This window comes from Mesoplodon bidens (assembly GCF_964165515.1).
Source record: "Mesoplodon bidens genome assembly, chromosome: 3".
NCBI classification, from domain to species: Eukaryota; Metazoa; Chordata; class Mammalia; order Artiodactyla; family Ziphiidae; genus Mesoplodon; species Mesoplodon bidens.
In genome coordinates this window covers 46530677-46555038 of record NC_138178.1, presented here as the reverse complement: position 1 = coordinate 46555038, position 24362 = coordinate 46530677, and the positions used below count along the sequence as shown (strand labels likewise).

Genomic DNA, 24362 nt, shown 5'->3' with positions numbered 1-24362 from the left:
GAAACGCAAGTTGAAAAATCCTGAAGGCAGTTGAACAGAAGAAAACTTAGGTCAAGTATTCTTAGACAAGCATTTCTGTCATTAAGTAGCACAGAGTTTCAAACTAAGATGATTCTTCCAAATAATATATTATAATGAGAAACAATCAGAGGGCCAGTGACTGAGACTTGGAGAACATTCTAGTTAGGAGGTGGAAGTAGTAGAAAAAATTGCCAAGACCGAGAAATGATCAGAAAGATAAAAGAATCTGGAGATCTTGAACTGTCTCAAGTACAGCGCTTCTGCATATGGTTCCAAGCTGAGGTGTCGGCGCAGCGGTTTCGCACTCAAGTGCCAGGTGCAAGGCCTCTGCACACGGTCCCCTACGAGCAAGTGAAACTAGATGAAACACAGAGGAAAAAAGCCGGGTAGATGAAAGGCTCTTGGTGCTGCAGCCAGGAGTCAGTGCTGTGACTCTGAAGTGGGAGAGCCAACTTCAGGACACGGGTCCACAAGAGACCTCCCAGCTCCATATAATATCAAGTGGGAAAATCTCCCAGTGATCTCCATCTCAACACCAGCACCAACGACCAGCAAGCTACAGTGCTGGACACCCTATGCCAAGCAACTAGCAAGACAGGAACACAACCCCACCCATTAGCAGAGAGGCTGCCTAAAAACATTATAAAGCCACAGACACCCCAAAACACACCACCAGACGTGGACCTGTCCACCAGAAAGACAAGCTCGAGCCTCAACCACCAGAACACAGGCACTAGTCCCCCCCACCAGGAAGCCTACACAACCTACTGAAACAACCTTACCCACTGGGGACAGACACCAAAAACAACAGGAACTACGAATCTGCAGCCTGCAAAAAGGAGACCCCAAACACAGGAAGATAAGCAAAATGAGAAGACAGAAAAACACAGCAGGTGAAGGAGCAAGATAAAAACCTACCAAACCTAACAAATGAAGAGGTAATAGGAAGTCTACCTGAAAAAGAATTCAGAATAATGATAGTAAAGATGATCCAAGATTCTATTTCCATGATCCAAAATCTTGGAAATAGAATAGACAAAATGCAAGAAACAGTTAACAAGGACCTAGAAGAACTAAAGATGAATCAAGCATCGATTAAAAACACAGTAAATGAAATGAAAAATACTCTAGATGGGATCAATAGGAGAATAAATGAGGCAGAAGAATGGATAAGTGAGGTGGAAGATAAAATAGTGGAAATAACTGCTGCAGAGCAAAATAAAGAAAAAAGGGTGAAAAGAACAGAGGACAGTCTCAGAGACCTCTGGGACAACATTAAACGCACCAACAGTCGAATTATAGGGGTTCCAGAAGAAGAAGAGAAAAAAAAAGGGACTGAGAAAATATTTGAAGACGTTATAGTTGAAAACTTCCCTAATATGGGAAAGGAAATAGTTAATCAAGTCCAGGAGGCACAGAGAGTCCCATACAGAATAAATCCAAGGAGAAATAGGCCAAGACACATATTAATCAAACTGTCAAAAATTAAACACAAAGAAATCATATTAAAAGCAGCAAGGCAAAAACAACAAATAACACACAAGGGAATCCCCATCAGGTTAACAGCTGATCTCTCAGCAGAAACTCTACAAGCCACAGGGGAGTGGCAGGACATAATTAAAGTGATGAAGGAGAAAAACCTGCAACCAAGATTACTCTACCCAGCAAGGATCTCATTCAGATTTGATGGAGAAATTAAAACGTTTACAGACAGGCAAAAGCTGAGAGAGTTCAGCACCACCAAACCAGCTTTAAAACAAATGCTAAAGGAACTTCTCTAGGCAAGAAACACAACAGAAGGAAAATACCTACAATACCGAACCCAAAACAATTAAGGAAATGGGAATAGGAACATACATATCAATAATTACCTTAAATGTAAATGGACTAAATGCTCCCACCAAAAGACACAGATTGGCTGAATGGATACAAAAACAAGACCCATATATATGCTGTCTACAAGAGACTCACTTCAGACCTAGAGACACATACAGATTGAAAGTAAGGGGATGGAAAAAGATATTCCATGCAAATGGAAACCAAAAGAAAGCTGGAGTAGCAATTCTTTTATCAGACAAAATAGACTTTAAAATAAAGACTATTAGAAGAGACAAAGAAGGACACTACATAATGATCAATGGATCGATCCAAGAAGAAGATATAACAATTGTAAATATTTATGCACCCAACATAGGAGCACCTCAATACATAAGGCAAATACTAACAGCCATAAAAGGGGAAATTGACAGTAACACACTCATAGTAGGGGACTTTAACACCCCACTTTCACCAAAGGACAGATCATCCAAAATGAAAATAAATAAGGAAACACAAGCTTTAAATGATACATTAAACAAGATGGACTTAATTGATATTTATAGGACATTCCATCCAAAAACAACAGAATACACATTTTTCTCAAGTGCTCATGGAACTTTCTCCAGAATAGATCATATCTTGGGTCACAAATCAAGCCTTGGTAAATTTAAGAAAATTGAAATTGTATCAAGTATCTTTTCCGACCACAATGCTATGAGACTAGATATCAATTACAGGAAAACATCTGTAAAAAATACAAACACATGGAGGCTAAACAATACACTACTCAATAACGAAGTGATCACTGAAGAAATCAAAGAGGAAATAAAAAAATACCTAGAAACAAATGACATGGAGACACGACGACCCAAAACCTATGGGACACAGCAAAAGCAGTTCTAAGGGGGAAGTTTATAGCAATACAATCCCACCTTAAGAAACAGGAAACATCTCGAGTAAACAACCTGACCCTGCACCTAAAGCAATTAGAGAAAGAAGAACAAAAAACCCACAAAGTTAGCAGAAGGAAAGAAATCATAAAGATCAGATCAGAAATAAATGAAAAAGAAATGAAGGAAATGATAGCAAAGATCAATAAAACTAAAAGCTGGTTCTTTGAGAAGATAAATGAAATTGATAAACCATTAGCCAGACTCATCGAGAAAAAAAGGGAGAAGACTCAAATCAATAGAATTAGAAATGAAAAAGGAGAAGTAACAACTGACACTGCAGAAATACAAAAGATCATGAGAGATTATTACAAGCAACTCTATGCCAATAAAATGGGCAACCTGGAAGAAATGGACAAATTCTTAGAAATGCACAACCTGCCAAGACTGAATCAGGAAGAAATAGAAAATATGAATAGACCAATCACAAGCACTGAAATTGAAACTGTGATTTAAAATCTTCCAACAAACAAAAGCCCAGGACCAGGTGGCTTCACAGGCGAATTCTATCAAACATTTAGAGAAGAGCTAACACCTATCCTTCTCAAACTCTTCCAAAATATAGCAGAGGGAGGAGCACTCCCAAACTCATTCTACGAGGCCACCATCACCTTGATACCAAAACCAGGCAAGGATTTCACAAAGAAAGAAAACTACAGGCCAATATCACTGATGAACATAGATGCAAAAATCCTCAACTAAATACTAGCAAACAGAATCCAACAGCACATTAAAAGGATCACACACCATGATCAAGTGGGGTTTATTCCAGGAATGCAAGGATTCTTCAATATATGCAAATCAGTCAATGTGATACACCATATTAACAAATTGAAGGAGAAAAACCATATGATCATCTCAAAAGGTGCAGAGGAAGCTTCTGATAAAATTCAACACCCATTTATGATAAAAACCCTGCAGAAAGTAGGCATAGAGGGAACTTTCCTCAACATAATAAAGGCCATATATGACAAATCCACAGCCAACATCGTCCTCAATGGTGAAAAACTGAAACCATTTCCACTAAGATCAGGAACAAGACAAGGCTGCCCACTCTCACCACTCTTATTCAACTTAGTTTTGGAAGTTTTAGCCACAGCAATCAGAGAAGAAAAATAAATTAAAGGAATCCAAATTAGAAAAGAAGAAGTAAAGCTGTCACTATTTGCAGATGACATGATACTATACATAGAGAATCCTAAAGATGCTACCAGAAAACTACTAGAGCTAATCAATGAATTTGGTAAAGTAGCAGGATACGTAACTAATGCACATAAATCTATGGCATTCCTGTACACTAATGATGAAAAATCTGAAAGTGAAATCAAGAAAACACTCCCATTTACCATTGCAACAAAAAGAATAAAATATCTAGGAATAAACCTACCTAAGGAGACAAATGACCTGTATGCAGAAAATTATAAGACACTGATGAAAGAAATTAAAGATGATACAAATAGATGGAGAGATATACCATGCTCCTGGATTGGAAGAATCAATATTGTGAAAATGACTCTACTACCCAAAGCAATCTACAGGTTCAATGCAATCCCTATCAAACTACCACTGGCATTTTTCACAGAACTAGAACAAAAAATTTCAAAATTTGTTTGGAAACACAAAAGACCCCGAATAGCCAAAGCAATCTTGAGAATGAAAAACGGAGCTGGAGTAATCAGGCTCCCAGACTTCAGACTATACTACAAAGCTACAGTAATCAAGACAGTGTGGTACTGGCACAAAAAGAGAAACATAGATCAATGGAACAGGATAGAAAGCCCAGAGGTAAGCCCACGGACATATGGTCAACTTATCTTTGATAAAGGATGCAGGAATGTACAGTGGAGAAAGGACAGTCTCTTCAATAAGTGGTGCTGGGAAAACTGGACAGGGACATGTAAAAGTATGAGATTAGATCATTCCCTAACACCATACACAAAAATAAGCTCAAAATGGATTAAAGACCTAAATGTAAGGCCAGAAACTATCAAACTCTTAGAGGAAAACATAGGCAGAACACTCTATGACATAAATCACAGCAAGATCCTTTTGGACCTGCCTCCTAGAGAAATGGCAGTAAAAACAAAGAGAAACAAATGGGACCTAATGAAAGTTCAAAGCTTTTGCACAGCAAAGGAAACCATAAACAAGACCAAAAGACAACCCTCAGAATGGGAGAAAATATTTGCAAATGAAGTAACTGACAAAGGATTAATCTCCAAAATTTATAAGCAGCTCATGCAGCTCAATAGCAAAAAAACAAACAACCCAATCCAAAAATGGGCAGAAGACCTAAATAGACATTTCTCCAAAGAAGATATACAGACTGCCAACAAACACATGAAAGAATGCTCAACGTCATTAATCATTAGAGAAATGTAAATCAAAACTACAATGAGATATCATCTCACACCAGTCAGAATGGCCATCATCAAGAAATCTAGAAACAATAAATGCTGGAGAGGGTGTGGAGAAAAGGGAACACTCTTGCACTGCTGGTGGGAATGTGAATTGGTACAGCTGCTATGGAGAACAGTATGGAGGTTCCTTAAAAAACTAAAAATAAAACTAACATATGACCCAGCAATCCCACTACTAGGCATATACCCTGAGAAAACCATAATTCAAAAAGAGACATGTACCAAAATGTTCATTGCAGCTCTATTCACAATAGTCCGGAGATGGAAACAACCTAAGTGTCCATCATCGGATGAATGGATAAAGAAGATGTGGCACATATATACAATGGAATATTACTCAGCCATAAAAAGAAATGAAACTGAGCTATTTGTAATGAGGTGGATAGACCTAGAGTCTGTCATACAGAGTGAAGTAAGTCAGAAAGAGAAAGACAAATACCGTATGCTAACACATATATATGGAATTTAAGAAAAAAAATGTCATGAAGAACTTAGGGGTAAAACAGGAATAGAGACACAGACCTACTGGGGGTGGGCTTGTGGATATGGGGGGGTGGGCTGTGACGGGGCGGGGGAGAGGCATGGACGTGTATACACTGCCGGGCGTGGGGTGGATGGATGGTGGGGGGTGGCCGCATGGCGCGGGGGGATCGGCTCTGTGTTTTGTGGCCGCCTGGAGGGGTGGGATGGGGAGGGTGGGAGGGAGGGAAACGCATGAGGGAGGGGATGCGGGAACAGATGTATATGTATGACTGATTCACTTTGTTGTAAAGCAGAGACTAATAAAAAAAAAATCTGGAAGTCACAGAAAACCAAGAGAGATCAGCTCTTTTGCCTGCTGCAATGACGTGTTGAGAGACTTGGGGTTCAATTTTTGGCTTTCCTCTATACTTAATCAACTCATGGTGTAGTTCTTTTTTTAAAAAATATTTATTTATTTATTTATTTTGGCTGCGTCAGGTCTTAGTTGTGGCACGTGAGATCTTTCGTTGTGGCGTGCAGGCTTCTCTCTAGTTGTGGCCCACGGGCTTAGTTGCCCCGCAGCATGTGGGATCTTAGTTCCCTGATCAGGGATCGAACCCACGTCCCCTGCATTGGAAGGCGGATTTTTAGCCACTGGGCCACCAGGAAAGTCCCCTTACGCCGTAGTTCTTTTGTCATATTTCCAGATGCCTAAAGGACACAGTTGGAAATCTTGTCGGTGCCTTAGAATTTAGGTTTCCAAAAGTGAATGTAACAGACAAACCTTCTCCAATTTCTGTAGCCTGAATCTTGGTTAAAGACAGGCTTGGGTGACTGAGTGAATATGCTATCACCTTGGAATCATTCCTGGATTCTTCCCATTTCTTACCTAATAATTTTTAGTCAGCCACCAAATCCTATTGATTCCACCTCAACAGTCCTATTGATTCCACCTCTTAAATTCAGTTTCTCTTCTTCATAACTTAATTTAGACATTCAGTATCATTCTGTGGACTACTGAAATTGACTTATAATTGGTCTTCTTGTGGCATCTGCTACCAGTTAGCAAGGTATAAAAAAAAAATCTCATTATGTCCTCATCCTGCTTAACTTAAGTGAATTCCTACTGGATAAAACTTCTGTAGCTTTGATATAAACCAACCATGATCTACTGTAACCTTTAAGGGAGATAATTACCTATAAAGCACCTAGCATTTTGCCTGGTCAGAGCAAAGTGATCAAGGAGACTGAAAATTAAAAGCCTTTTGAAATTGACCAGAAAGCTTTGAATACTCCTTGTCTAGAAAGAGGTAGAACTAGTGCCTGTGACTGTCCTATCTCATGGCTTACAGAGCTAATCTGAAAGCTATTGGAAAAGTTATCAAGACAGCTATAAATGGAAGAAATCTGAAAATATTACCTAAAGCATAAATACTTTTACAAAAAATTTATATCTTAATTTTTTTAAATTGTAAATGTTCCCGATATGAAGCTGTGGGCTTAATTTAAATATCAGTGAGATTGGGTCACATTTCTATTCTGGTCCAAGGGCAAGGATGAATTTTCATGATCATAGAATCATGAATCCATTCTATTACACAATCATATAAGCCTCTAACTCTGTTTTTTTTTGTCCTCATGAACAAATTGGTTTCATACCTTTCTAAAATATTTACCCTAATTAACTATAAAAATGTTTTTTAAGAATGAACAGTTAATGTGGTCTACCACATCCTAAGAAGGGAAATCCTGTATTACACCCAAATTAGAGCCCATATACATCACTGGACAAAAATCTAATGAGTGAGTTTTTCTCATAACATTATAGAACTTCTTGCACCTCCGTATTATAAGGAATAGATCAGTTAGGATGATGCCTGGCTACAAGTAGTCTCAAATTAACAGTGGCTTAGTAGATAGTTTACTACTCCCTCACATGAAAGTGTAGAAATTGAGGCTTTATTCATAGTCTTCAGGAACCCAGGCTCCTTCTAGCTTTTCGCTATGGCTTCTGTAGGATATAGCCGTCACCTTCATGGTTTAAATTAGATCTTCAACCTTCATATCCATGTTTTAAGCAGAAGATGGAAGAAGTGCAGAAAGGACAAAGGATATAAGATTGATTCCTGGAAACTGCCATCTGACACTTCTGCTTATATTCCATTGGCAAAATCCTAGTCCTGTTGTGACCACATTTGACCCTAAAGGAGTGTTAGAAATGTAGTCTAAAAAAAAATTCAGGTATAGTGATTCTATGGTAGATTCTATTACCCTGTTTCATCTTAGAGATAAAATAATTAAGAGCAACTCAACCCTTTGATTCAGTAGCAACACGGGTGAAAGTGTAAGTCTTTTCTCAATTAGCTGTCGGTGATACTTCTAATTCTGGTAATACAAATGAATCTGAGATGATAGTAGACAAAATATTCTCAGGAGAAGCAATTCCAGGTTTTAACTGGCATTGGATATGGCTGTGTCCTAGCATTCTTCTGTATTTTCATTCAATAACTTTAAAGAGGTTATATAGAAGCTTGCCTCTCACTGTAGCAAAAAAGATATCCTGCTTTCTGGTTTACATGACTTAAACTAGTTATTTCAAAGAAAAGTTTAGCATTAATACTACTTTAAAGTAATTCTTGGCAGAAATTCATCAATGTTTTTCAGTGGTCTGCCTTTAGTATCCTTCCCTATCGAATAGGACTATTTGGATATATTTCCATAAGAGTTCTTTTAAGGCCTAAAACGTGTTAAAGCTAGTCATCTCTTCCATATTTATATGGCACAGAAGTTTGGTGTGGTTGTGTATCAGACATTTGTTTGTTTGTTCATTTATTTTTGGCTGTGTTGGGTCTTTTGTGGCGAGTGGGGGCTATTCTTCATTGTGGTGTGCTGGCTTCTCACTGCGGTGGCTCCTCTTGTTGCAGAGCAGGGCTCTAGGCATGCAATGCAGGCTTCAGTAGTTGCAGCTCACGGGCTCTAGAGTGCAGGCTCAGTAGTTGTGGCGCAGGGGCTTAGTTGCTCCGTGGCATGTGGGATCCTCCCGGACCAGAGCTCAAACCTGTGTTCCTGGCATTGGCAGGTGGATTCTTAACCACTGTGCCACCAGGGAAGTCCCTCTATCAGAACTCTTGCCTGAGAAATACTGGTTCTCCTGTTGGAACTCTTGCTGTTACTCTTGTGCTTCATACAGGCTTTACAAAACTTTATATGGCAGTATTTCTCTTTTAGATATCCCTATTCTATTTTATCTACCTTTTTCTTCATCTTACACTGTAAGCTGCTTTCAGTACCTGGAGTATAGTAAGCACACAATAAATATTTGTTGAATTAATTAGGAAATCATTTCTTTGAATCTTTTTCCTTGGTAATGAAGATACTTGTCCTGAAAATATGTACTTGCCTCCCTAAAATCTCAGTCATAACTGGGATTTTTCTTGTAACTTTAAAGAAATAGTGACTGTAATATATACATATATATGTATATATATATAAAGTGTAAAAGATATATATTATCTAGTACCTATCAGTTTTATCTAATTTACTGCAAGAGTAAATTAGACAAATTTATTGGACACATTCTTAGTTTAATGTGTTTTGTGACAATAAATTTTATTTATATTTCCAGCAACGTGAACTGGAGGAATGGCAGTTGCAGCAAAGAAGGCAAGGATGTATTAATGAAATTATTGAAGAAGAAAGACTAAAACTTCTCAAAGAACATGCTACACAATTACTAGGATATCTCCCTAAAGTAAGTGACATTTAACACATAACCTCTAATAGTGGGGAAAAAAACATGGTATTAAGATTTCAGAGGGAAACTGAAGTAGAGTAGAAGTGGAGTAGAAGGACGTGCGCTCACTCCCTCTTGTGAGAGCACCAGAATCACAACTAACTGCTGGACAGTCATGGATAGGAAGACACTGGAGCTCTCCAAAAAAGATACCCCACATCCAAAGACAAAGGAGAAGCCACAATGAGATGGTTGGAGGGGTGCAATCACAATAAAATCAAATCCCATAACTGCTGGGTGGGTGACTCACAAACTGGAGAACACTTATACCACAGAAGTCCACCCACTGAAGTGAAGGTTCTGAGTCCCACATCAGGCTTCCCAACCTGGGGGTCTGGCAACGGGAGGAGGAATTCCTAGAGAATCAGACTTTGAAGGCTAGCAGGATTTGATTGCAGGACTTCAACAGGACTGGGGCAAACAGAGACTCCACACTTGGAGGAGTAGTGTGTGCAAAGTAGTGTGTGCATCAGGACCCAGGGGGAAGGAGCAGTGACCCCATAGGAGATTGAACCAGACCTACCTGCTAGTGTTGGAGAGTCTCCTGCAGAGATGGGGGGGCAGCTGTGGCTCACCATGGGGACAAGGACACTGGCAGCAGAAGTTCTAGGAAGTACACCTTGGCATGAGCCCTCCTGGAGTCCACCATTAGCCCCACCAAAGAGCCTGTACCCTCCAATGCTGGGTTGCCTCAGGCCAAATGACCAACAGGGAGGGAACTCAGCCCCACCCATCAGCAGACAAGCAGATTAAAGTTTTACTGAGCTCTGCCCACCAGAGCAACACCCAGCTCTACCCACCACCAGTCCCTCCCATCAGGAATCTTACACAAGCCTCTTAGATAGCCTCATGAACCAGAGGGCAGACAGCAGAAGAAGAACTACAGTCCTGCAGCCTGTGGAATGAAAACCACATTCACAGAAAGACAGACAAAAGGAAAAGGCAGAGGACTATGTACCAGATGAAGGAACAAGATAAAACCACAGAAAAACAACTAAATGAAGTGAATATAGGGAACCTTCCAGAAAAAGGATTCAGAATAATGATAGTGAAGATGATCTAGGACCTCGGAAAAAGAATGGAGGCAAAGACTGAGAAGATGCAAGAAATGTTTAACAAAGACCTAGAAGAATTAAAGAACAAACAAACAGAGATGAACAAAACAATAACTGAAATGAAAAATACACTAGAAGGAATCAATAGCAGAATAACTGAGGCAGAAGAATGGATAAGTGACCTGGAAGACAGAATGGTAGAATTCACTGCCGCAGAACAGAATAAAGAAAAAAGAATGGGCGCTTCCCTGGTGGCACAGTGGTTGAGAGTCTGCCTGCTGATGCAGGGGACACGGGTTCGTGCCCCGGTCCGGGAGGATCCCACATGCCGTGGAGCGGCTGGGTCCGTGAGCCATGGCTGCTGGGCCTGCGCATCTGGAGCCTGTGCTCCGCAACGGGAGAGGCCACAGCAGTGAGAGGCCCGCGTACAGCAAAAAAAAAAACAAAAACGAAAACAAAAGAAAAAGAAAAAAGAATGAAAAGAAATGAAGACTGCCTACGAGACCTCTGGGACAACATTAAATGCACTGACATTTGCATTGTAGGGGTCCCAGGAGGAGAAGAGGGAGAGAAAGGACCCGAGAAAATATCTGAAGAGATTACAGTGGAAAACTTCCCTAACATGGGAAAGGAAATAGCCGCCCAAGTCCAGGAAGCGCAGAGAGTTCTAGGCAGGATAAACCCAAGGCAAACACGTCAAGACACACAGTAATCAAACTGACAAAAATTGACAACAGAAAAATTATTAAAAGCAACAGGGGAAAAACGACAAATAACATATAAGGGAACTCCCATAAGGTTAACAGCTGATTTCTCAGCAGAAACTCTACAAGCCAGAAGGGAGTGGCATGATATATTTAAAGTGATGAAAGGGAAAAACCTGCAAGAATACTCTGCCTGGCAAGGATCTCATTCAGATTTAATGGAGAAATCAAAAGTTGTAGACAAGCAAAAGCTAAAAAAATTGAGCACCACCAAACCAGCTCTATAACAAATGCTACAGGAACTTCTCTAGGCAGGAAACAGAAGAGAACAAAAAAGGAAGTGAAGAAAAAAGACTTTGAAAACAAACCCAAAACAATTAAGAAAATGGCAATAGGAACATAAATATCAAGAATTACCTTAAACGTGAATGGATTCAATGCTGCAACCAAAAGACACAGCTCGCTGAATGGATAGAAAACAAGACCCATAGATATGCTGTCTACAAGAGACCCACTTCAGACCTAGGGACACATACAGACTGAAAGTGAGGGGATGGAAAAAGATATTCCATGCAAATGGAAATCAAAAGAAAGCTGGAATAGCAATTCTCATATCAGATAAAATAGACTTTAAATTGAAGAATGTTACAAGAGACAAGGAAGGACACTACATAATGATCAAGGGATCAATCCAAGAAGATATAACAATTATAAATATATATGCACCCAACATAGGAGCACCTCAATACATAAGGCAACTGCTAACAGCTATAAAAGAGGAAATCGACAGTAACACAATAATAATGGGGGACTTTAACCTCACACCAATGGACAGATTATGCAGACAGAAAATTAATAAGGAAACAAAAGCTTTAATGACACAATAGACCAGATAGATTTAATTGATATTTATAGGACATTCCACCTGAAAACAGCAGATTACACTTTCTTCTCAAGTGCACACAGAACATTCTCCAGGATAGATCACATCTTGTGTCACAAATCAAGCCTCAGTAAATTTAAGAAAACTGCAATCATATCAAGCATCTTTTCCGACCATGACGCTATGAGATTAGGAATCAATTCCAGAGGAAAAAACGTAAAAAACACAAACTGATGGAGGCTAAACAATACGTTACTAAATAACCAAGAGATCACTGAAGATATCAAAAAATACCTAGAGACAAATGACAATGAAAACATGATCCAAAACCTATGGGATGCAGCAAAAGCAATTCTAAGAGGAAAGTTTACAGCAATAGAATCCTACCTCAAGAAACAAGAAAAATCTCAAACAATCTAACCTTACACCTAAAGGAACTAGACAAAGAGGAACAAACAAAACCCAAAGTTAGTAGAAGGAAAGAAATAATAAAGGTCAGAGCAGAAATAAATGAAATAAAAAAAAACAATAGGAAAAATCAATAAAACTAAAAGCTGGTTCTTTGAGAAGATAAACAAAATTGACAGACCTTTAGCCAGACTCATCAAGAAAAAGGGAGAGGACTCAAATCAATAAAATTGGAAAAGAAAAAGGAGAAGTGACAACAGACACCACAGATATACAAAGCATCCTAAGAGACTACTACAAGCAACTCTCTGCCAATAAAATGGACTACCTGGAAGAAATGGACAAATTCTTAGAAAGGTATAACCTTCCAAGACTGAACCAGGAAGAAATAGAAAATATGAACAAACCAGTCACAAGTAATGAAATTGAAAATGTGATGAAAAATCTTCCAACAAACAAAAGTCCAGAAAAAAAGTCCACTTTTTTGCTTAGTCAGTGCAAAGGAAGGAGAAAGAGAAATGTGAACATTTATTACCTGTCCATAGGACCTTATAGTAATAGACAGGATTAATGAATACAAAATGATACATTAATGACAAAAGCCATGTGGAATTGATAAATTTCATAAACTAGACTATAAATTCTGGGAGAGTCTTAGGGTTTATACATTTGTGTAGCAAATAATTGTGGAAATGGGAGAGCCTGATGATAACCTAAAATGATTTTATCCTAGATCCTAGTGGCTCCAAATGACCTAAATTATTCTCTGGATTCTTAGGATAAGTAAATATTCAAGTTTAATTTTGTTTTAAAGGGATTAAGATTAGTTGGCTTAACTCCATACCTGGATTCTTTCCTGTAAGATTGAATGTTTGCTGATTAGACAGAGAACTGAGGCAAGAACCAATCCCATGCATGAATCTGGCAAAGCTCAACCTCTTCACCCTGACCTCTCTCATATCATACTGTAGGGCTGTTTCAAAACAAGGGTTGAGGGTATAGTATGGATTAAATTAATTCCTATTCAGCCCATCAAAGCAGTAGTACTTGTAGTAATAAAGCAGAAGAGCCCAGATTCGTATGACAAGTTCTAACACAGAATCTGGTAAATCAGGAAATCAGGTCAGGCTAAGAATATTTCGTATATATCAATACATTATTTCAGAAAAAAACTTTTCATAAATAGATTTTATCTTGGAAATAACTTTAGAAATTTCATGTCTGTATATCTGTTAGCCTTAATGAACATTTAGTGAATTATTCTAGCATTCATAGTAACCCACAAAATATTTTTCTTGTAGGGAGTATTCAAAAAAGAGGATGATATTGATATGCTTGGTGAAGAGTTTAGAAAAGCGTATAAGAAAAGGAGTGAAATTTGTGAAGAGAAGTGATATCATCAAAATTTGGTAAACCTGGATTCTTTTGTATGTTACCACTAGATGTCATTGTAACTTCTGTTTTACAGTTCGCTGAGGGTAGGAATCCATTGTCTGGATTTTCTAAAACATCTCTATTTCATCATTTATAAACAATTATTTATAAGAAAACATTTGTTTTTGATAAAAAAATTACTGCATATTTTTTCACTGCAAAATTAATGGCAAAGTTAATTGCTTTTAATCAAACTATTGTTTTTATACTAATAATTTGAAGATCTGAATTCTACACCACACTCCATATAGAGAAATATATATATACATAAAATCCAACAACCCAGGAGACTAACCTCTCCATACCACTTCTATCTATGTTGGTGTGTTGGAACTTTACTTCCCTTATTTGGCCAGGGAAAACTTTACTTTTCTTTTCTCACAGTAGACAGGAAAAGAGTGAGGAATTTCAACGTGCTTTACTAGCGAATGCACTTCTCAGTAAGAACACAGAAACAGTTTCTCTCATATAAACATCATTTACAACCTAGAGTAACAGCTCTAGAACATAAAATAGTTTCTATTCAAATGCAGTTGAAAAAGGGCTAGATGGTCATAAGAAAGATAACAATCAAAAGTTAAATTCCTATTGCTTTATTTTATAAAATATTTCCATTTTCTAATAATTAGATATCAATTTTACATCCCCAGATCTACACAGGGAATTTGGAATTATTTTGATTTATCAAGTATCTTCATTTCTTAGAGTAAAAATAATTCAAACCATTACAACTTAAGTTAAATAAACGGTATATCCACCATGCACTATAGGTTAAGAAGTAGATCACTTATTAATTTCCCCATTCGAGTGCCTTCATAAATTCCTCTTCAGTGAAAGACAACATGTTGGCAGCTTCAATATGCATCTGTGTTTAAAAACAAATATTGTCTAATTTAGTGTTGAGTAGACCACAGAACAACAGGAAATTTATAAAAGTGTGTATAATATGCTATCAAATTAAGTTTTGTTGTAGGAATGTATAATTCTAATTACAATGAATGTGACATTTGAAATGGTCAGCCTCTAAAAACCTTCATTCACTGCTGGTATTATACCAACCTGTTAAGAGAACAATTCAATAATATTGTAATATCTAACCTTTGCAAAAAGGGACAGTGGCAAAGCCATGAATTCATATTCTCTTACCACTAGGTAACTCGTGTAGTGAACAGGACAAAAGTGGGTTGGAATCAGTTTTCACTCTTCAAGAGGCAAACGGATCCCCTAAGTTATTTTTATATATGGTATTTTCTTTAGTTAGGGAGTATCCATATTGTATTTACTAGTCCTATTTCCACATTTCTAATTTACTTGCATTGATGTATAGATAAAATTTTGACTAAGCATGTCAAAATAAACATATCTAAAGTAGAAATACTAAATATCTTAGTAGAAAGAGCCAAGTAATATCTATGATTTATTTTAACTGTTATTTAGGGTAAACTCACCTTCTGCCTTTTTAAAACATCAATTAATTTTAATTGTTTCTTGAACCCTATCATTAATTCTCCTTTTTGTCTTTCTAGCTTCTTGTTTTCTGATTTTAACACTTCAATTTTTTTGTGTTCTTCGTTTGCTATATCCTGCAAAAAGAAAAAAAATCCCATTTATTCTTTGCAGTATTTGAATGGAAAAAATGATATCAGCAATAAAAGCTATTTTTAGTTTTTGCATTACTAAATTACTGTAACTTTGATAACTTGTAATGATGCTCACACCTCCAGCATTTTAAAAAAACATTTTTAAAATAACAACTCAGTTCTAATTCCAATAATGCCAAAGTAGCTTATATTTGAAGGCAGAGATGAGTAATCAGTAGTAAGCAGAAACTGGAGATGGTTATGATCCTTGAAAAAATGGAAGCATACTGGTTGAGATCCACATTCAGCTGGTTTCTGAGAGCACTTTTCAGTTCATCGGTTCACAGGGGACAGACCTGAAGCAAAAAGTATCAGTCTTATTGGGCTAAGGAATTGGACAGAAGGGCTGCCACAATGGTAGAAATTTCCAGGTGGGAAATCCCTCAATCTGCATACACAGTTCCCTCAAATCCTTGGCACCTAAATAACATGGGCAGGGTGAGACTCCTAGGAACCCATGAAAGGTAACAGTTGTGGCCTAAAGAGCTGAGCAGAGAATTCAGCCACTTCCCATGATAAGGAAGACCGAGTTTGTAATCTTGGTAAAAATTAATTGGATAAGCTCTGCAGCAATTTGGACAATGGAGAAAAAGGACCAGTGAACTCTAAGACAAGTAGAAACTATTAAGTAGAGGAACATCTGGTACTTGGAAAAAATGTGAAAGGATGTCTTTCATGCAAAAAGGGAAATGATACCAGAAGGAAATCTAAATCTACATACATACACGTTAAAAAAAAGTATCAGAAATAGTAACGTGGTAAATACTAGTAGAGTTTTTCGTTAAAAACTTATAAAAGATAATTGACAGTGGGTTAGATTTGGTTGCTGAGATGGCAGAGTAAGACCCTGAGCTCAACTCCTCCCATGGGCACACCAAAATTACAACTATTTACAGAACAACTATTGATGAGAAAGACCTGAATCTAACAGAAAAGATCTTCTCCAACCAAGGATATAAAAAAGGAACCACAACAAGATAGGTAGAAGGAGTGGAGGTGCAGTATTGTCAAGACCCATACCCCAGATGGACAACCCACAAACGGGAGGCTAATTACAATTACAGAGGTTCTCCCTAAGGAGCAATGGGTCTAAGCCCCACATTGGGCTTCCCAGCCTGGGGGTCTTGTACTGGGAAGACAAGCCCCAGAATGTTTGGCTTTGAAGGCCAGTGGGGCTTACTTTTAGGAGACCCAGAAGGCTGTGGGAAATAGATATTCCACTCTTAAAGGGTGTACACAAAATCTCACATGCTGCAGGACCCAGAGAAGAAGCAGTAATTTTTGAAAGGAGCCTGGGTCAGATCTACCTGCTAATCACCAAGAGGTAAGAGGCAACTGAAGTTCATCCTTGGGACATAGGCATTGGCAGCAGTCATTTGTGGGAGCCCATTCTATCACGTGGACACTGATGCTGGGTAGCACCACTTCAGAGTCCTCCTCTAGCTTATTAGCACTGGGACATGGCTCCACCCACCAGCCTGTCAGCACCAGTACTGGGAAGCCTCAGGCCAAGCAACTAGCTTGGTGGGGCCAAAGCCCCAACCACCACCAGCAGGCAGGCTACCTTAAGACCCCCTGAGCCTACAGACACCTGGAACACAGCACAGCCCTGCCCACCAGAGGGCCCAGGACCCTGCCCCCCACACAGGAGCAGAGGCACTAGCCCCAGGATCCCCAGGGCCTTGCAGCCAGAGACCCTGGGACCCAGCTCCACCCACCAGTGGGCCGACACCAGCCCAGGACCACCACAGCCTGCCATGGCAGGACCCAGCCCAGCCACCAGCACTGGGTGCCTCCTCACCGCTAGACCCTGGCCCTGCCCACCAGCAGTCCAATACCACTTCTGAGACACCTTGGGACCCTTGGCAAGATTCAACACACTTTCATGATAAAAAACACTTAAAAAACAAGGAACAGAAGGATTCTACTTCAACATGATAAAAGCCATATATTGACAAGCCCACAGCTAACATCAAACTCAATGGTACAAGACAAAGCTTTCCCTCTAGGATCAGAGACAAGACAAGGATGTTCACTTTTATCCAACACAGTACTACAAGTTCTGATCAGAGCAGCTAGGGAATAAAAATAAAAGGCACCCAAATCAAAAAGAAGGAAGATTATCTCTGTTCACAGATGACATTGTCTTGTATATAGAAAACCTTATAGATTCCACAAGATTCCACAATTTATCCATCTGAATAAATTAATTTGGCAAAGTTGCATGATATAGAATCAACACACACAAAAAACCAGTTGTGTTTCTATATGCTACTAGTGAACATTCCTAAAAAAAAATTAAGAAAACAATTACAAATGTAATACCATCAAAAAGAATAAAGTACTTAGGAATAAAAGTAACCAAGGAGGTGAAATGCTTTTACACTGAAAACTTCAAAACACTGCTGAAAGTATTTAAAGACAAACGAATGGAAGGATATTCTGTGGTCATAGATTGGAAGATGTCAGTACTACCCAAAGAGATCTACAGATTCAGTATGATCTTTATCAAAACCCCAATGGCACTTTTACAGAAATAGAACCATGCTAGCTAATATTTATATGGAATCTCAAGGGAACGCATAGTCAAACAATTTTAATCAATAACACAAGTTGAAGGTCTCACACTCCCCAATTTCAAAACTTACTACAAATCTATGGTAATCAAAATAGTGTAATACGGACATAAAGAAATATTTACCAATGTAATAAAGAGCCCCCAAATAAACCCTTGCATATAAAGTCTAATGATTTTTGACAAGGATGCCAAGACCATTCGCTAGGAAAAGATGGCCTCTTTAACAAATTGAGCTGGGAAGCTAGATATCTCCATGCATAACAATGAAGCTATACACCTACTTCATATCATATACAAAAATTAACTCAAATTTGGTCAAAGACCTACATGTAAACCCTAAAACTATAAACTATTAGAAGAAAATGTAGGGGAAATGATCATGACACTGGATTTGGTTGTGGATTCTTGGGTATGAAACCAAAAGTACAGGCAAACAAAAGAAAAAAATAGATAAATTGGATTACATCAAAGGACAATCAACAGAGTGAAAAAGAAACCTACAGAAAATATTTGCATATGATATACCTGATAAAGAGTTAATATCCAGAATACAGAAATAACTCCTACAAATCAGTAACAAAAACACAATTAATAAATGGGCAAAGGACTTGAATAGATAATTCTCCAGAAAAGATATACAAATGGCTAACAAGCACATGAAAAGGTGGTCAACATCACTAATATTTAGGGAGATTCAAATCAAAACCACAATGAGATACCACCTAGTAAACATAAGGATGACTACTATTAAAAAAAAAAAGCAACACAAAATAACAAGTTGGCAAGGATATGGAAAAATTGGAACCCTTGTGCACTGTTGGTATGGAAGTAAAATGGTGCAGCCACTATGGAAAAACAGTATGGTGGTTCCTCAAGTTAAGAATAAAATTACCATATGATCCAGCAATACCACATCTAGGCAAATATCCAGAATAATTGAAAGCAGAGTCTTTAAGAGATACCTGTATACCCAGGTTCATATCAGCATTATTCACAATAGCCAAAAGGTGGAAGCAACCCAGGTTGCTTTATCCAATGAATGGATAGACAAAACCTGTTACATAAATACAATGGAATATTCAGCCTTAAAAAGGAAGGAAATTCTGATACATGCTACAACATGGATGAACCTTGAGAACATTATGCTAAGTGAAATAAGCCAGTCACAAAAAGACAAATAGTATATGATTCCACTTACACTAGGTACCTAGAGTAGTCAAAATCATAAAGAGAGAAAGTAGAATTGTGGTTGCCAGGGATCAGGGAGAGGGGGATGGGGAATTATTTTTTAATGGACATAGGTTTTCAGTTTTTGCAAGATGAACAAGGAACAAGTTCTGGAGTTTGGATACACAACAGTATGAATGTATGTAACAATAGTGAACTGTACACTTTCAAAAATTAGGGTAAATTTTATGTGTAGTGTAATACAAAGGTTTTTTTTTAAATTCAGAAAGTTCATTAACTCCTCAAAGCAAAAAAGTAACAATGTAGGGTGGAGTTTGTGTATAATAAATAAAATGTATGACAACAAAAAGGGGAGGAGAGAAGTATACTGCTGAAAGGTTCTTACATTATTCATAAAATGCTGTTACTTGATGGTAGACAATGATAAGTTAAAGGTGTATCTGATAAGTGATAAAACGTCCATAAAAAGAAGTGGAGATAATAAGCCAGTAAAAGAGATAAAATGAAATTGTTAAAAAATATTCAAAAGGAGAAAAATAAGAAACAGGAAGAAAGAGCATGAACATATAGCAAGTTAATAGAACAAAGAGAACAAATAGCAAGTTAATAGAATAAAACCCAACCATTATTAATAATCATATTAAAGGTAATGGTCTAAGTCTCCTAATTAAAAAGTCAGAGATTGTCAGATTGGATTAAAACAATAGGAAAATAACTATATGTTGCCTACAAGAACATACAAAGGAGTTACAAATGAAGGGATGGAAAGGACAACACTAATGTCAAGACTAATTAAAAGAAATTACACGATTTCAGGATTTATTGTAAAGGTATAATAAGACAATATATTAACATGAAGACAGACATACAGATCAATGGAACAAAAGAGAGATTCCAGCAACAAATCCACACATATCTGGGCAACTGATTTTCAACAAAGGTACCAGGGCAATTTAATAGTGAAAGGATAATATTCTCAACAAATAGTGCTGCACATATTCCAATAATGAACCCTGACCCCTTATATCATGCACAAGAACTCACCAAAACATAAAAGCTCAAGCTATGCAACTTCTATAAGAAAACCTAAGAGCAAATCTTAGTGACCCTTTAGGTTTAGCAAAGAATTCTTAAATAGGACACAAGAAGCAAAAAGTATAAAAGAAGAAAAACAACAGATTGGACTTCATCAAAAATTTAAACATTGCTCTTCAAAAAAACTGTTACAGAAATAAAAGGCAAGAGATATTTGCAAAGCACGTATCTGACAAAAGACTTGTAGTTAGTATATATAAAGAACTCTTAAAACTCAGTTATAAAACAAGTCAACTCAATTCTTTAAAATGAACCAAAGAGATAAAAACTAAGGAAATATGAATAAAGTATGGTCTTTAGTTAATAATAGTGAATCATAATAATATTGATTCATTCATTAACGGTAACAAATATACTATACTAATGTATATATTAGTTGCAGAGGAAACTATGTGTAGAGATTATAGAAATTCTCTTTACTAATTTCCCAATTTTTATGTAAATTTAAAACTGTTCTAAAAATTAAAGTTCATTTAACAGTTTTTTAAAAGAAGAGAAGACTTATACAGACACTTCACCAAAGAAGATAACAAGACTCTCCTGAACAACCAACGGATGAAAGAAGAAATCAAAGAGGAAAAAAAATGATCTTGAAACAAATGAAAAAGGAGACACAACATACCAAAACTTATGGGATGTAGTAAGAGCAGTTCTAAGAGGGAAGTTCATAGCAACAAATGCCTACATTAAGAAAGATCTCTGCATTTTTACTCCTCCCTGCATGTTTAATGTTTTTGACATCTTATTTTACATCTTTTTGTTTTGCGTATCCCTTAACTACTTACTGTGAATATAGATGATTTTACTACTTTTGTCTTTTAACCTTCCTAGTAGCTTTATAACTGGCTGATCTACTACCTTTATTATATGTTTGTGTTTACCAATGAGATTTTTCCTTTTGTAATTTCCATATTTCTAGTTGTGGTCTTTTCTTTTTCACTTACAGAAGTCCGCTTAACATTTCTTGGGAAGCTGGTTTAGTGGGGCTGAATTCTTTTAGCTTTTGCTTGTCTGTAAAACTCCTTCTCTCTCCTTCAAATGTGAATGACAGCCTTGCTGGATACAGTATTCTTGGCTGCAGGTTTTTTCCTTTCATCATGTTAAATATATTGTGCCACTCTCTTCTGGCCAGCAAAGTTTCTGCTGAAAGTCTGTGGACAATCTTATGGGAGTTCCTTTATACATAACTAGTTGCTTTACCCTTGATACTCTAAATATTCTCTATCTTTAACTTTTGCCATTTTAATCATAATGTATCTTGGTGTGGATCTCTTTGGGTTGATCTTTTTGGGGACTCTCTGTTCTTTCTGGACCTGGATGTCTGTTTCCTTTCTTGTGTTAGGTACGTTTTTAGCTACAAATGCTTCACATAAGTTCTCTGCCCCTATCTGTCTCTCTTCTCCTTCTAGGACCCCTATAATGTGAATACTAGTATGCTTGATATTTTCCAAGAGGTCTCCTAAACTGTCTTCATTTTTTAAAATTCTTTTTTCTTTTTTTTGTTCAACTTTGGTGATTTCCACTACTCTGTCTTCCAGTTTACTGAGCCATTCCTCTGTATTACCCAATCTAATGTTGATTCCTTCTAGTGTATTTTTTATTTCAGTTACTGTATTTTTCAGCTTTGTTTTGTTCTTCTTTATATTTTCTAACTCCTTCTTAAAATTCTCACTGTGTTCACCCATTTTTCTTCCTAGTACATTAAGCATTTTTACGGTCATTACCACGAACACTTTACTGGGTAGATTGCTCATCTCCAGGGTTGTTAGAATGTGTTCAAACTTAAGACATCTTCAACTTTCAATATTCACCTGTGTATGTTGCTATATATAAACCTCATGGTAATCACAAACCAAGAAATCTATAATAGATACACAAAAAGAGATAAAGGAATACAAATATAACACTAAGATAGTCATCAAATCACAAGTGAAGGAAGGAAAAGAAGAAAGGATGAAATAAGAACTACAAGGACAACCCCCAATCAATTAAGAAAATGGCAGTAAGTACGTACCTATCAATAATTACTTTAAATGTAAATGTACTAAATGTTCCAATCAAAAGACACAGTGGCTGAACAGATACAAAAACAAGATACACACACACACACACACACACACACACACACACACATATGCTGCCTAAAAGAGATTCACTTCAGATCTAAATACACACACAGAGTGAAAGTGAGGGAATGGAAAAACAAAGTCTGTAACGAGAGACAAAGAAGGACGTTATGTAATGAACAAGAATATATAACACTTGTAAATATTTATGCACACAAACTGGAGCATTTAAATGCATATAGCAAATAATTCCAAATATAAAGAAAGATATCGACAGTAACACAATAATAGCCAAGAGCTTTAACACTCCACTTACATCAATGAACAGATCATCCAGACAGAAAATCAATAAGGAAACACAGGCCTTAAACACATTAGATCAGATGAACCTAACAGATATATATAAAACATCCCATCCAAAAGCAGCAGAATACACATCCTTTTCAAGTGCACATGGAACATTCTCAGGATAGATCACATGCTAGGCCACAAAACAAGTTTTAATAAATTTTAAGACTGAAGTCATACCAGGCCTATTTTCTGACCACAACACTATGAAACTATAAATCAACTATTTAAAAAACCCAAAACACATGGAGGCTGAACAATATGCTACTGCACAACCAATGAGTCACTGAAGAAATCAAAAAGGAAATAAAAAAATACATGGAGACAGAAACAAAAACACAATGATCCAGAATCTATGGGACTCAGCAAAAGCAGTTCCCAGAGGGAAGTTTATAGTGATACAAGCTGACATCAGGAAACAAGAAAATCCTCAAAGACCCTAACCTTAAACCCAAATGAATTAGAAAGAACAAACAAAACCTACATTTAGTAGAAGGAAAGATCAGAGCAGAAATGAATGAAATAGAGATGAAAGAATGAAAAAGAGAGAAAACAAGAAACAAAGAAATTAAGAGCTTTGAGAAAATAAACAAAATTGATAAAGTTTTAGCCAGACATATTAAGAAGAAAAAGAGAGTGGGCCCAAATAGGTAAAATCAGAAATGAAGTTACAGTTGACACCACAGAAATACAAAGGATCATAAGAGATTACTCTGAATAATTACACACCAATAAAGTGGACGACCTAGAGAAGTGGACTAATTCCTAGAAATATACAGTCTCCCAAGACTGAATGAGGAAGAAATACAAAATATGAACAGACCCCAATTAACACTAATTAGATCAGTAATAAAAAAATACTCCCAACAAACAGAAGTCCAAGACCAGATGGCTTCACAAATGAATTATGCCAAACATTTAAAGAAGATTTAATTCTTATTCTTCTCAAACTATTCCAAAAAATTGAAGAGAAGGGGATGCTTCCAAAGTCATTCTTTGAGGCCATCATCACCCTGATGCCAAAATCAGATAAAGATACCACAAAAATAAGAAAATTACAGACCAATAACACTGGTGAACACAGATGCAAGAATCTTCAACAACATTAGGAAACTGAATTGAAAAATACATTAAAAGGATCATACGCCATGACCAAACAGGATTTATCCCAGGGAGGCAAGAATAGTTCAATATCTGTAAATCAATGTCATACATCACATTAATAGGATGAAAGAAAAACATCACATGATCATGTCAATAGACACAGACAAAGCATCTGACAAAATTCAACATCATTCATGATAAAGACTCTTAACAAATCAGGTTTAGAAGAAATTTACCTCAATGAAAAAACAGGCCATATATGACAAGCCCACAGCTAAAATCATGCTCAATGGTGAAATGTTGATAGCTTTTCCTCTAAGGTCAGGAACAAGACAAGTGCCCACTCTCACCACTCCTACTTAACATAGTACTAGAATTCTAGCCAGAGAAATCAA

The 24362-nt window shown here is 37.1% G+C and overlaps 2 protein-coding genes across 5 annotated transcripts in view; one reads left to right on the top strand and one right to left on the bottom strand.

Annotated features, from left to right (window-relative positions):
- MNS1 (meiosis specific nuclear structural 1) overlaps nucleotides 1-14384 on the top strand; it is a 102707-nt gene extending 88323 nt beyond the window's left edge. For both annotated transcript variants that reach the window (XM_081227392.1, XM_081227391.1), the window contains 2 exons: nucleotides 9297-9422; nucleotides 13816-14384. In XM_081227392.1, the coding sequence (XP_081083518.1) occupies nucleotides 9297-9422; nucleotides 13816-13908 (219 nt within the window). In that variant the 3' untranslated portion in view covers nucleotides 13909-14384. The remainder of the gene's footprint in view (nucleotides 1-9296; nucleotides 9423-13815) is intronic.
- A 141-nt stretch (nucleotides 14385-14525) lies between these two features.
- The window catches only part of TEX9 (testis expressed 9), a 221453-nt gene continuing 211616 nt past the window's right edge, over nucleotides 14526-24362 (bottom strand). For all 3 annotated transcript variants that reach the window (XM_081227396.1, XM_081227395.1, XM_081227397.1), the window contains 2 exons: nucleotides 15397-15531; nucleotides 14526-14813 (listed from right to left, as the gene is read on the bottom strand). In XM_081227396.1, the coding sequence (XP_081083522.1) occupies nucleotides 14739-14813; nucleotides 15397-15531 (210 nt within the window). In that variant the 3' untranslated portion in view covers nucleotides 14526-14738. The remainder of the gene's footprint in view (nucleotides 14814-15396; nucleotides 15532-24362) is intronic.